This window comes from Peromyscus leucopus, chromosome X (assembly GCF_004664715.2).
Source record: "Peromyscus leucopus breed LL Stock chromosome X, UCI_PerLeu_2.1, whole genome shotgun sequence".
Taxonomy (NCBI): domain Eukaryota; kingdom Metazoa; phylum Chordata; class Mammalia; order Rodentia; family Cricetidae; genus Peromyscus; species Peromyscus leucopus.
Genome location: NC_051083.1, coordinates 5,797,466 through 5,811,413, shown reverse-complemented (window position 1 = coordinate 5,811,413; position 13,948 = coordinate 5,797,466). Strand labels below are relative to the sequence as shown.

The 13,948-nt window shown below is 40.1% G+C and overlaps 1 protein-coding gene across 1 annotated transcript in view; it reads left to right on the top strand.

The window, feature by feature from the left end:
- Positions 1–215: 215 nt before the first annotated feature.
- Positions 216–13,948, top strand: part of Rp2 (RP2 activator of ARL3 GTPase) — a 36,878-nt gene continuing 23,145 nt past the window's right edge. Inside the window, exons 1-2 of the mRNA XM_028884656.2 lie at positions 216–576; positions 13,135–13,800. Coding sequence (XP_028740489.1) covers positions 475–576; positions 13,135–13,800 — 768 coding nt within the window. The 5' untranslated portion in view covers positions 216–474. The remainder of the gene's footprint in view (positions 577–13,134; positions 13,801–13,948) is intronic.

Genomic DNA, 13,948 nt, shown 5'->3' with positions numbered 1-13,948 from the left:
TGGAAACTTGAGCACCACGTTAGGGGAAAGGGACACAGGACAGTCCGACCCAACGTCAGGCAGCTAGCACAGCCTAGTTCCCGGAGGGGAGGAGCTGGGGGCGGGGCAGGATCGACCTGGGGGCTGGGCCTCTGAGAATGCACCGCAGCCGCTAGCTTGATCACTGACGCGGCTTGGATTGGTGAGTGAGTTTTTCGGTCTGAGCTCATAGGTGCAGAGCAGCTTGCGGGACTTTGATTGGCTCAGTGACTGCTGACCGCTTATTGGCTTGCGATAGGTTGTCATGGCGACCGAGGGGTGGAAAAAAGGAGAAGGGTGTTGGGCCTGGCGGGAGTGCTGAGGGTTGTGGGCGCCTGAACTGCTCTCCTGGGCGGTGTCCGGGAAGCCGCTGGCCGAGTCTCCCTGGGTTTGCGCCACCCTCTGGGAAGTGTCCGAGTGCGTGGGGTTCACTAGAGAGACCCTTTGGCCGACGCCATGGGCTGCTGCTTCTCTAAAAGACGGAAGAGTGAGAAGGAGTCGAGGGCTGAGGGAGAGGAGGAGCAGCCCAAGCTGTACAGCTGGGACCAGCGGGAGAAGGTGATGTTTTGGGGGCTCCCCTACAGTCCTCCCCGACTGCCCCTCGGGGGGTCGCGAAGGAGCTGACTGCGAGAACGGGACAGCTAGGCGGGCGGCCCACAACTGCCTTTCTCTCGCGCGCTCAGGGAACTAAAGTCCGGACGCAGGACTTTGGGGGCGGACTGTGAAGGGCTCAAAGGAGTTGGTGGTCTGCCTAGCCAGACCCCCAGAGCCTCTCCCTTGGCTCTGCACCCTGACTCCCCATCCCAGGATGAACTCCGGGGAGGGAAAGAGCCGGGAGGATGCTGGTTCTCCAATCAGCTCATTTCACCAGCAGCGGCCAAAGGCGTTTGGTCGAATTACACACACCAGACTGATTCTCATCTTTTCCGCAGCTTGTGTTCCTGAGCTGTTTCTCTTTTGTCTGCCCCTCCTAACAAATCGTTTTTGGTGCCTCTTGGTGTTTCTCAGTTACTAAATGGACTGTTTCATGTCTACCTTTGCTCTCCCTTCTCTTCCATTTACAGAAAGGAATAATGAAAATTGAGGCAGTCTTGGAATGTATTGTGTAAGGTGAAAGTACCCAACATAAACCAGGAAGTAGCTTATTGTTGCTTTATATGAATGAAAACGCCCTTATTTTTATCTCATACATAACTAGAACCCAAAACGGTTTGAAAAAGTCCCCTAATCTTGCACAAAACACACTTTTAGGCATACATTTCGCAATGGTTCATTCCTCTTTCTACATAGTTCTTCATTTCTGCCTAGTATAGTTGCTTAGTAAAACACTTCGATAAACATCTATTATTTTGGTTTCCCAAATAAAATGTGAGATCTTTTTTAAATGGATGTCGGTTAACTATTGCTTCATGCAACACCTTTGACCAAAAAAAGAAGAAAAAAAAAAAGAAAGAAAGAAAGAAAGAAAGAAAGAAAGAAAGAAAGAAAGAAAGAAAGAAAGATGCTTTATAGTAGGTCTGTTATTAACGTTTTGGTATAATGAATCATCCCGAAGCGTTTCAAATCCCCAGCAGAATGTAGGTATTCATATAAACTAGATTTTCAAAGTGTTGGCTTTTAAAAAATGGAAGATATTGGTAGAATTCTCAGGCTCAGCTTGCCTTTGACTCTGAAACCCTTCTTGGGCCATGTGGCCTTTTGTTCCTCTTCTCTTATAGCAGTATTTTATCATATAGGAAAGTGGTCTATTTTCTGTTTTATAAGAAGATTGTACCTATCAAAGTTATTTGGTGGGTGGATTTTGAAATATTCATTTTTGACAGCCTTGGGATTTCTAACAGTGCTGTTTAAATTTTTATCCCCAGTGCTAGGGATTGAACTATGCTAGGCAAGCATTCTACCACTGAGTGGCATCCCTAGCTAAACAATGCTCTTTAAGCTTGAACTTCCTGCTCCAGAGAGTTGTTTTTTAGTTTTTTGTTTTAAGGTCACAGGCTAAAACTAAAAGTGTGCTTTACATTTTTGTGGTAGTCTTGGTTGACTATGGCTCACTTTTTCACAATAATTGTCTTACAGCTAACTTCTACTAACAAAGTTCTGGTTAGTTGGGATCTTCTGTTCTTGTTGCTGTATTATGTTATGATATTTTTGCAACAGGATCTTTTTTATTATATTTTGAGACAAGGTCTCATGTAATTCCAAAAACCCTGAATGACACTCCTGCCTCCATATTCTGATTGCTGGAATTGCAAGCATGCATCACCAATTCTAGTTAGAGACAATAATTTGTTATGTACCTCTGGCTAGCCTGTTACACATTATGTAGCCCAGGCTGACCTTGAACTTCTGGCAATCCACCTGCCTCAGTCTACTGAGTACTGAAATTATGGACTTGTGTTACCACCCCCTGGTAGTTGGGATTTTTCTGGTAGTTGGGATTTTTCGTGTGGATGTGTTCTGTGATTTCTTTTTCTTGTGCTCTTTGTCTAAGTAAAAGTACTGGAAAAAAATAGCATAGTGGATACTAACATCTAAGTGCCCCCTCCCCTACTTCGTGAGCATGCTTTCTGAAGTAAATGAACATTTACACTTTTATTTTTATTTTTTACATATTTTTATCCAATACAAAGTGGTCAGCCCTGAAACCATATACACACAAACAGTAAAAACAGACTCAGCAGGTTGTATTTGTATATTTATACATGCTTACACATATACATACACATTATATGTAAACAATATTAAAGGAACCCCTTTTTGAGAACATTACTAGGTTTTGTAGTTATAGAGATGTAAGAGATGTTACTGGATATGTAAAATAAGCTTATGCTTCTGGGTATGTATATTATAAACTCTTTTGTGATGCTAGGACTAGAACACAGAATGCTAGTCAGGCACTCTACCACTGCTCTGTGCCTCTAGCTCTCCAGTGTCCTTTTTCTGAGCCTGGTCTTACTAGCTCTTGAAACTTTTAGTTTTTTACTAGAAGGAATTGAATGTAAATACACAGCCTATAGAAATAACTGAGATGCATTATGTTTTCATAATGTTGTGGAGTATAAGCCTATGTGGTTTAAAGTTAGATCAAACTATTAATCAACCTGTAAGACTTTTTAAAAAATGAGTTGCCTGTAATTTCCTTACCATTGAAAAGTGATGTTTAAAATTTTGTTGGTTGTATAATAAGAGTTGACAGGCACCCCATGGGTTTTGTGTTTTGTGTTGGGTAATTGGGTCAGCCTTGAGGGATTGAAGCAAGGAGAAATTGTCTCAATTAGAAAGAATGTTTGGAGACTAAGTAGTGTCATGGCAACTTACATACTGCAGTCAACAGTGGAAGAAATTCATTTTCCATTGCTGCTGACTTTGAAATAGGAAAAAAGGCTTACTACATAGTTACTACACTGACATGATGAGAAATATTTTTGAATTGCAAGGTCTCTGTTTAAATCATTTGGAAAGAAATGCTTTTCTCCTTATTATTTGTATGCTGCATTCAATAGCTAAGCAAATTATTCAATGTATATTTATTCAAACACTAAGGAAGAGCCGAAATTATTATTCTTGCCCTCCAAGAGTTTACTATCTCTTTAGAGTGAAAACAGGAAATACTGAAGCAAAAATGAAGTGAGGATGAATGGCACAGAAAAGTAGTTTTCAATTTCCAGTTATTCATGCTGGAATTTAAAACTCCTAAATAATAGAAATAAGAACTAGTTCTCTTGGCCAGACATGGTGGTACACACCAGTAATTATAGCAGCTCAGGAAGATCGGTGCTTGTGAGCTCTGGGTTTCAGGCTGCCCTGTGTGAGTGTGGTCATTGTGAGACTGAGATCTTGACTCCTTAGAAAGACAAAAATAGTTCTCTAAATGATGACCTAAGTATGAAAATTGTGATTTCAGTATGAAGAACACAGTTGTATTTGTCTCATCAGAAATAGTACTTATTAAAGCCAAAGCCTTAGACCAGAAATTCAAGTATCTGCTGTGCAACTTTGGGTAAAGCAGCCAGTTTGTGCATTTCAGGTTTCTTAGCTATAAAGTTGGCTAGTGCTAAAGAGTTCTGCACAATTTAGCAAGGTGAGAGTCTGTCCTGAAAAAGAGACATTAATTTTTTTTTTAAGAAGAGACATTAGACAGTAATGATAATCTCCAGAGATATCCTTTGAGCACAACTTAAAAGAGATCAGAATTTTCATCAATAGAAGGGGTGACTTTTGTGGGGAACCAATGTCTATGTTAGAACCTTCAGAGGTTGGATGGGTGACCTACTAAAGAGAAGTATGTGAAGTGGGTAAGAAGCTAGATGCTATTTTCATCATCTTCTGAGTATATGAGGTAATTTGTTGTCCATTGATGTGAACTAAACCACTCCAAACTTAATACCTTCAAACACTGGCAAATACTGATTTTGTTTATGACTCTGCCCTTTGTGTAGGGCTAAGCAGGGTCAACTCTATATGGCATCAACTGTGGCAACTTGAGTAGGGACTGAAGGATCACCTTCAGGATGCCTTAACCCCAAAGCTGGCTGTCAGGTTGATAATAGCCATTCAGTTGGGAGCTCAACTGAGACTGAAGGCCAAGCACTCTCCACATGTAGTCTGGGCTTCTTCACAAGGCCAAGAGCTCCAAGGATCAGTGACTCCTGTGAGACTAGTAGATGCTACATTGTTTTCCCCAAAATCACTGTTTCTGATTTCAATGTTTCATTACATATATAAGATTTTTTATTTGACAGTTATGTGTATATGTGAGTATCTGATTGTGGGTTTGTACACATGAGGGCGGTATCTGTATAGAGCAGAATCAGATCCTCTGGAGTTGAAGTTTCATTCAGTGATGAACCACCTAACATATGTGCTCAGGGCCTCTGCATGTACTCATAATGACTGAGCTATCTTACCAGCCCTTCATTACATATATTTTAAGATCTAAGAGAAAACATTTAATGTACATATTAAAACTTAAATAATTATCTGTTAAGAGCTGCTTTTTAAGAAGACCTCTTTTTTTGTAAACTGGATTTCCATTAAATTGAACAAATTCCATTACTATATCTCAGAATATTATTACTGAAGTTAACTATGGAAATGAAATTTAATGAAAATTTTGCTTGCTGCTCAGTAAAGGAATAAAATGTTCACTGTTGTTTTCTGTTAGGAAAATAATACTTAATATCTGTTGGTACTAATATCAGATTAACTCCAGTTTCTGCTACATCGTAAGTTTGAGGCCAGAATGAGCTATAGGTAATAAATATAAATATAAACTATGCTCACTTCAAGGCTCTTGTGTTAAAATACTTTAGATTACAACCTATGAATGCTTATAATTTTAGATATTTTAAGAACTAGTAACTTTTACAAAATTATTATGGTTCTGAACTTCAGATTAATTTTTGTTTTGAAGAACTTTTATAAATTTCTGAGAAAATATATTAACACAAATCCTAAGTTATGCCTTTGAATATTGGTTGACAATCCAAATATTTTTATACTGTAAAATTACCTGTAGAATCTTTAGCTACAGGGTTAATTTCTCATGAGCTAGTAAAAAATAGAATATCTAGGGGGAAACTAAGAATAGTAAATTACATTGAACTCATCAGCATCGGGAGCTGTTATAGAATGAGTATTAATCAAAAATTGTGGAAGGCTTAAGTCCCCTTATATTTGGAGTTAGGGCCACTAAAGAAATAAATAAGGTTACATAAGTTCATAAGGGTGGAATTTTGATCCTGCAGGATTAGTGATCTTATAAGAAGATACATCAGCATAGTCATGTCCCCTGACTCCACATAGAGGAAAGTGCTGGTGAACATACAGAGATTAAAAGGCTTTTTTATTTGGAGTCAACTATGCTAGGCTGCCATAACAAATTACCATATTCTGGATGGCTTCAACAAGGATATTTCTTGGAGTTCTAGAGCCTGAGACTCACAAGATCAAGATGCTGGCAGATTTGTTGTCTAATGAGGGCTCTCTTCTTGGCTTTAGATAGCTATCTTTTTGCTGTGTTCTTTTATTGACTTTCCCTCTATATACTCTCCAGCTCCAGCATTCTCCTTTTCCCACATCTTGTAAGATCAGTAATCCTATTATGAAGGCCTTCTTAAAGGCCCCACCTCCAAATACCATGATATTGAAGGCAGAGCTTCTATGTTGAAATTTGGGGAGACAGGCTGGAGGTACAGCTCAGTGATCCCCAGAGTTCAGTCCCCAGTAGCATTAAAAATGGAGGAGACATGAACATAAGTCCACAGCACACTCAATCAAGCCTTCTAAGAAAATAGCTCAGTAATTTAGCAATGGATTTTATGTTGGTATTTGCAACTAGAAATCTTAACTCCTAGTAATGACTTATATAGGGGTATGTGTGTACGTGGGTGTGGGTGTCAATTTGTTTAACCGTGGTGTGGGCCCACACATGACTTGGTGTGCTTGTGAAGATCAGAGGACAACCTTGAGTGTTAGTGCTGGCTTTCCTCCTCATTTGAGACAGTGTCTTTTGTTGTTTGATGCTGCATAGGCCAGGCTGGTTGGCCTGTGAACTCCCAGGGTTCCTCCTGTCTCTTGTTTTAAGATTACACATGTGTGTTGCCATGTATGGCTTTATGTGAATTCTGGGGATCTTAACTCATATCTGCATTAGATTTCCAAGTGCTGAGATTATAGGTGTGTGCCACCACACCCAGCTTCATTTTTAAGAAGAAATTTAAATGCATTTATTTATTTTATGTATGTACGTGTTTTGCTTGTATGTATGTCTGTGTACCACATGTATTCCTGGTGCCCAGGGAAGGTGTTGGATCCCTTGGAACTGGAGTTATAGACAGCTGTGAGTTGCCATGTGGGAGCTGGGAATCAGACCTGGGTCCTCCGCAGGAGCAATAAGCTCTTAACTACTAAGCCATTTTTCCAATCCCCCAATTTCATTTATACATTTTCCACTGTATGCTTATGGATAAGGTGATTTTACTCTTATTACATGTATTATTTGAGCTTATTTGTTGTGGGTTCAGGTCTTCTGTATTTCTAGTTTTATCTATTTTGGTACATGCACATGTGTATGTATGTGCTGGTGCATGTGTGTGGGTGCACATACACATGTATGTGCCTATAGAAGCCTAAGAACATCCTTGGGTGTCATTCCTCAGGCATCATCCACACACACACCCTCTTTTGAGACATTCAAGTGCCCTAGAATTCTCGAGTTATGCTAGGCAGTGGGCCAGTCTGCCTGTCACTGACTGCAGTGCTGGGGTGATAAGCTTACACCACCACAGCCAACTTTTTACATAACTGCTGGGGGTTGAACTCAGGTCCCTGTGCTAGAATTATCCTTTTCCCCGCTCTGAGGCCCTTTTGCATTCTGGTACATGGATTGTTTTGTTTTTCCTGTTTGAGGTAGGATCTTGCTATTTAATATAGGCTGGACCTGGATATTCTCCTGCAACAGCCTATTTATTTCATGCCCATATGTGTGTGTATGGCTTTACCAACTAAGCCATCCCTCCAATCCTGCATTTCTAGATTTTAATTTGGGGAATTTTTTTTACCTATAAGTAATTGAGAGTAGTAGTATTATAAAATATTCCTTAGATTTTATTTTATATTTAGTTTACTTCATTTGGAAGTACTAGGGATACAACCAAGGGCCTTATGGATGTTAGGTAAGTGCTGTACAACTGAGCCTCTTCTCCTTAGATAGGTTTGTCTTTTTATTTGTTTGTTTGGTTGGTTTGGGTAGGGTCTCATTGTATATAGCCCAAGCTGGCCTCAAATTGACAACCTTCCTGCTTCACACATCTGCTGATTCTATTTCCTCAACATTTCTCAAATTTATCCCATCCTTCTCTTCCCTTCTAACTATTTCAGCCCTTTCTGGCTAAGCCTCTCAGATTCACACTCCATATTTCCATATTCTTATTAATCTTTCTGAAATGTATATTTACCATGTTTAAATTGTTCTATGGCTTCTGTTGTCTGTAGCTTCCAAACTTTATACCAGGACCCCTGCCTAATCCTCTAGTTTCATCTACTACTACTCTAGTATCTCTAGTAATACCAGGCCCCCTTCCATTTTCTTCCTGGTAACTGAAGAATTTGATTTTGTTCAATATGTTACCTTTGTCTGGTATGGTCTTTCTTTCGCAATCTTTCCAGTAAACTCCAACTTATACGTTCTCACTCTGTACAGTAAGTCTTGTGTTGTCCCCTATGTGTCTCTCCTCTGTATTTCTAAATTATTCTCAGCACCTCTCACTACATGGTCAGGTTGTTTAAATGGTCTATTTAGGTATATGTCACTTCCCTTTTAGTGCCCAAAATAGTGTCTGGTTCATTTTGGGTATTCAAATGTTGGTTGAGTGACTGAAGATCCAGAAAGGTAAAGTGACATTTTCAAGATTATGTTGTTCATAGGTGACAAAAATTGAGGCTAGAAAATAAGTACTTCTTACTGCCTCATGCTGTAGACCAGTGTTCATCTAGGACATTATGTAAAATTGGATAAATATAATATTGTGTTTGATGGAATAAGTCACTTTAAGCTAGTTTAGTAACAATTAACATGCTTACATGTTACTTTGTAAATAAACAATATATGTACTGTATTTATCAGAACATGCTTCTAGTATATAGTTTTGCATGAAATATTTATATGCATAAGCAGTTAAAATAGTTTCAATAGATTAAAAGATAATAGATTTTCAACTGTTGTTTTAAACTGTCAGACTGGCCTTTTATTACTACACTCCCTTTCTCCCTCCATATATCTCTCTCTCTCTCTCTCTCTCTCTCTCTCTCTCTCTCTCTCTCTCTCTCTCTCTCTCGTGTGTGTGTGTGTGTGTGTGTGTGTGTCTGTCTGTGTGTCTGTCTGTCTGTCTGTCTGTCTGTGTCTGGTGTGTGTGTGTATCTGTGTGTTGGAAATATGTGCTGCAGATTAGACTCAACCTCAGGCATGCTGAGCACACTATCACTGAGTTTTATTTCTAGCCTTTGACTACATTTTGGTAGCACAGTTAAAAAAAAATAATGTGACATATTTTAGGCATACTACTTAAAAGATTGTGTGAGGACAGGTCCCGGTCCCACTGCTTGGGGGCTTCCCAAACAGTTCAAGCTAATCAACTGTCTCACTTATCCAGAGGGCCTGATCCAGTTGGGGGCTCCTCAGCTATTGGTTCATAGTTCATGTGTTTCCACTAGTTTAGTGCATGAGCTGGCTGTTTGGAACCTGGGGCCTATGCAGGGACTCTTTGCTCAGCCTGGGAGGAGGGGACTGGACCTGCCTGTACTGAATCTACCAGGTTGAGCTGAATCCCCAAGGGAGTCCTTGCCCTGGAGGACATGGGAATAGGGGGTGGGCTGGGGAGGTGGGGCGGGAGGAGGGAGGACAGGGGAATCTGTGGCTGATATGTAAAATTAAATTATAAAATAAAGAAAAAAAGATTGTGTGAGGCATAATTTATAATATCAAATAGGATGGCAAAATTTGAAAAGTTACACTGGATGAATAGCTTAGTCATGTTTGATTAAAATTTGTAGATTTAGCCACGGCGGTGGCACACGCCTTTAATCCCAGCACTGGGAGGCAGAGCCAGGTGGATCTCTGTGAGTTCAAGGCCAGCCAGCCTGGTCTGCAGAGCGAGGTCCAGGGCAGGCACCAAAACTACACAGAGAAACCCTGTCTCGAAAAACAAAAAAAAAAATAAGTAAATAAAAATAAATAAATGAAATTTGTAGATTTAAGTGCCAACATATCAAGGTTTTTGCGTCCTTATATTCTTCCATTGTTTGTAGTGCATGAAAATTTCAGTTAGGCTTTAGAAACTTATACTCAAATATTATTTTGTAGTAGGGTAAAAAAATATATTCAATTTAAGATGTTTTTTAAGAAATTGAAGTTTTAAAAATTGAAGCATCAGGAAAAGCAAATCACCGGAAAGCTGAAATAGTGTGTATCTTTATTTTTTTTTTAATTAAGAGAGTTTCTATTCATTTTACATACCAACCACAGATTCCCCTGTCCTCCCGTATCTTTATTTTTTTAATGTTTAATTTTCAGTTACAGGGCTGCACCCAAGGCCTTGTACATTCTAAACACATGTTTTTATACTGAGCTACATTCCAGCCTGAAATAGTATGTTCTGATTAGTACAGATGCAAAGGACATAAGCTTTACTTTCCTAGCAATGTTTTTGCAGCAGACTCTTGCCTTGGCTGGACTTGAGTTCCTAGTAATCTTCCTACCTCAGCTTCCCAAGTGCTGGGATTGCAGATGTGTACCCCCATGCCTGACTTACATAGCTACTCTGTTAGAATAATTGTTTGAAAAATATATTCTTTACCCTTGCACTCCATACTAATTTTGTGGTTATACAGATTCCAAATAAACTGTTGATAGTAGCAATGATGATACATCACCTGGGTTAACACACAGGAAGATCCAAATCAGTGTCACACAGGCTTCCTTTTAGCTTTGCATGCCCAGGCATGAAATTTGATAGCAGAAAGAGTAGTTCCATTTCTTGAGAGGTAGATATATATTAACCAAGGTTATAAACTTTATATTATTTAAAATTAATGAATTCATGCCTCTTGTAATTACAGTGTTGTTATCACACTTAGAAAATGAAAAAAAGAAGAAGTCCTTGAGATCTGTCCAGTGGTGAAAGTGGGGTGTGGAAGTCTCCCACTATTAATGTGTGGGGTTTTATATATGGTTTAAGCTTTAGTAATGTTTCTTTTATATATGTGGGTGCCCTTGTGTGTGGGGCATAAATGTTCAGAACTGAAACTTCATCTTGGTGGATCTTTCCTGTGATGAGTATGTAATGCCCTTCTTGATCTCTTTTGATCAATTTTAGTTTGAAGTCTATTTTGCTGGATATCAGGGTGGCTACACCCACTTGTTTCTTAAGACCATTTGATTGGAAAGTCTTTTCCCAGCCTTTTATTCTTAGGTAGTGTCTATCTTTGAATTTGACATGTGTTTCTTATATGCAGCAGAAAGATGGGTCCTGCTTTCGTATCCATTCTGTAAGCCTATGTCTTTTTATAGGTGAATTAAGTCCATTGATATTAAGGGATATTAATGACCAGTGATTGTTCATTCCTGTTATTCTTTGGTGGTAGTGTGTGTGTACTTCTCTTCTTTGGGGTTTACTGCTGTGGTTTTATCTATTGCCTGTGTTTTCAAGGGTGTATCTGACTTCCTTAGGTTGGAATTTTCCTTCTAGTGCTTTCTGAAGGGCTGGGTTTGTGGATAAGTATTGTTTAAATCTGGCTTTGTCTCTGAATGTCTTGTTCACTCCGTCTATGATGATTGAAGGTTTTGCTGGGTATATTAGTCTAGGCTTGCATCCATGGTCTCTTAGTGTCTGCATTACATCTGTCCAGGTCCTTCTGGCTTTCAAAGTCTCCATTGAGAAATTGGGTGTTATTCTGATGGGTTTGCCTTTATAAGTCACTTGGCCTTTTTCCTTAGCTGCTCTTATTATTCTTTCTTTATTCTGTACGTTTAGTTGTTTAATTATTATGTGGTGAGGGGACGTTTTTTCGGGGTCTAGTCTGTTTGGTGTTCTATAGGCTTCTTGTATCTTCATAGGCATTTCCTTCTTTAAGTTGGGAAAGTTTTCTTCTGTGATCTTGTTGAATATATTTTCTGTGCCTTTGAGTTGGCATTCTTTTCCTTCTTCTATCCTTATTGTTCGTAGGTTTGTTCTTTTCATGGTGTTCCAAATTTCTTGGACATTTTGGTTCATGACTTTGTTGGCGTTAGTGTTTTCTTTGACTGATGAATCTATTTCTTCTACCATATCTTCAACGCCAGAGATCCTTTCTTCCATCTCTTGCATTCTGTTGGTTATACTTGCATCTGAAGTTCCCGATCATTTACTCAGATTTTCTATTTCCAGCATTCCCTCTGTTTGTGTCTTCTTCATTTTTTCTATTTCCCTTTTCAGGTCTTGGACTGTTTCCTTCATTTGTTTCATTGCTTTTTCATGATTTTCTTTCAGTGCTTTATTGTTTTCTTCTAGGACTGTATTGTTTTCTTCTACTGTATTTGTCCTTTCCTCTAGTTTTTAGTGTTCTTCCCATTTTTTTTTATCTTTTCCTATATATAAGCCTCTACCTTCTTCATGATGTTATTCATAAGGCTGTTTTCTTCTGCTTCTTCCAAGTTTTGATGTTCAGGTCTAGATGTTGGAGGAGGGCTAGGTTCTGGTGATGCTGCATTGCTCTTCATTTTGTTGTATGTACTTCTGCCTTGCTATCTGCCCATCTCCTTGTGGTTTGTTCTTGGTCTTATCAGCGCACTTGGTCCAGACAGAGCTGACAGATTCAGGAAGTCTCTCTCTCTTGTCCAGATGGGAGCTCTCTTGTCCAAATGGGAACTCCGGGGCAGGATAGGAGCTCTTGTCCAGACCGGAAGTCCGGAGCAGGATGGGAGCTCTTGTCCAGGAGGGAAGTCCGGGGCAGGATGGGAGCTGGGGGCCAGTCTCTAAGTCTCGGGAAGTGGCTGGGGTCTCTCTTGTCCAGAAGGGAAGTCCGGGGGCAGGATGGGAGCTGGGGGCCGGTCTCTAATCTCAGAAAGTGGCTGGGGTCTCAGGCGGATGGGCGTGGGGGCAGGGTGTGGAGATTGCTGGGTCTGCCAGGGGTCTTGGGGAAGGGGAGCCTTCCTGGTAGGGCTAGAAGGGAACCTGCCCAGTGGCCAGAACCTGGGGCCAAGTTGGGCAGGTCTTCCCCGGAGTGGCTGGTACCCAGGGATGGGATCTAGGCTGAGCCCATACACTCACCTCTTGTCCAGAAGGGAAGTCAGCGGGCAGGATGGGAGCTGGGGTCTGGTCTTTAAGTCTCAGGAAGTGGCTGGTGTCTCAGGAGGATGGGTGTGGGGGCAGGGTGTGGAGATTGCAGGGTCTACCTCCCTCCTTTTTATTTACTGGAAAAAAAGATGTGTCCTATTCATTTTCTAATTTACTGCAAAGTCAATGAAATTGGGAACCTAAGTTTTAGCATTAACAACTATATCTGGCATCCCATAGGCACTTATTTGGTTTTGGTGAATACTGTTAACAATACTCAAGGTCTTGTGCTTTGTCCCTGCAGGTTGATCCAAAAGATTACATGTTCAGTGGACTGAAGAATGAAACAGTAGGTCGATTACCTGGAAAAGTGGCAGGACAACAATTTGTCATTCAAGACTGTGAGAACTGTAACATCTATATTTTTGATCACTCAGCCACCATTACCATTGATGACTGCACCAGCTGCATACTTTTTTTGGGACCAGTGAAAGGCAGCGTGTTTTTCCGAAATTGTAGGGATTGCAAGTGTACATTAGCTTGCCAACAATTTCGTGTGAGGGACTGTAGAAAGTTGGAAGTCTTTCTGTGCTGTGCCACTCAACCTATTATTGAATCTTCCACAAATATCAAGTTTGGCTGTTTTCAGTGGTACTACCCTGAATTAGCAGCCCAATTCAAAGATGCAGGGCTCAGTATCTTCAATAACATATGGAGTCACGTTCATGATTTTACACCTGTATCAGGAGAGCTCAACTGGAGCCTTCTTCCAGAAAATGCTGTGGTTCAAGACTATGTTCCTATTCCATCTACTGAAGAATTCAAAGCTGTACGAATTTCCACAGAAGCCAATAGAAGCATTGTTCCCATATCCAAGGGTCAGAGACAGAAGAGCAGTGATGAGTCATGCCTAGTGGTATTATTTGCTGATGATTATACAACTGCAAATGCCAGGAAACTAATTGATGAGGTAAGGAGAAAAAGAAGAGAAATAGACAGATAGGACCATGCTACTTTGGAGAATTTCTAGGTTTTATCGTTGTTATTATTTATAAATTATTAGAAATACTGGCAACCCTCAAGCTATAGTCTCCCAACTCCTTAGAAGCAGATCCCTT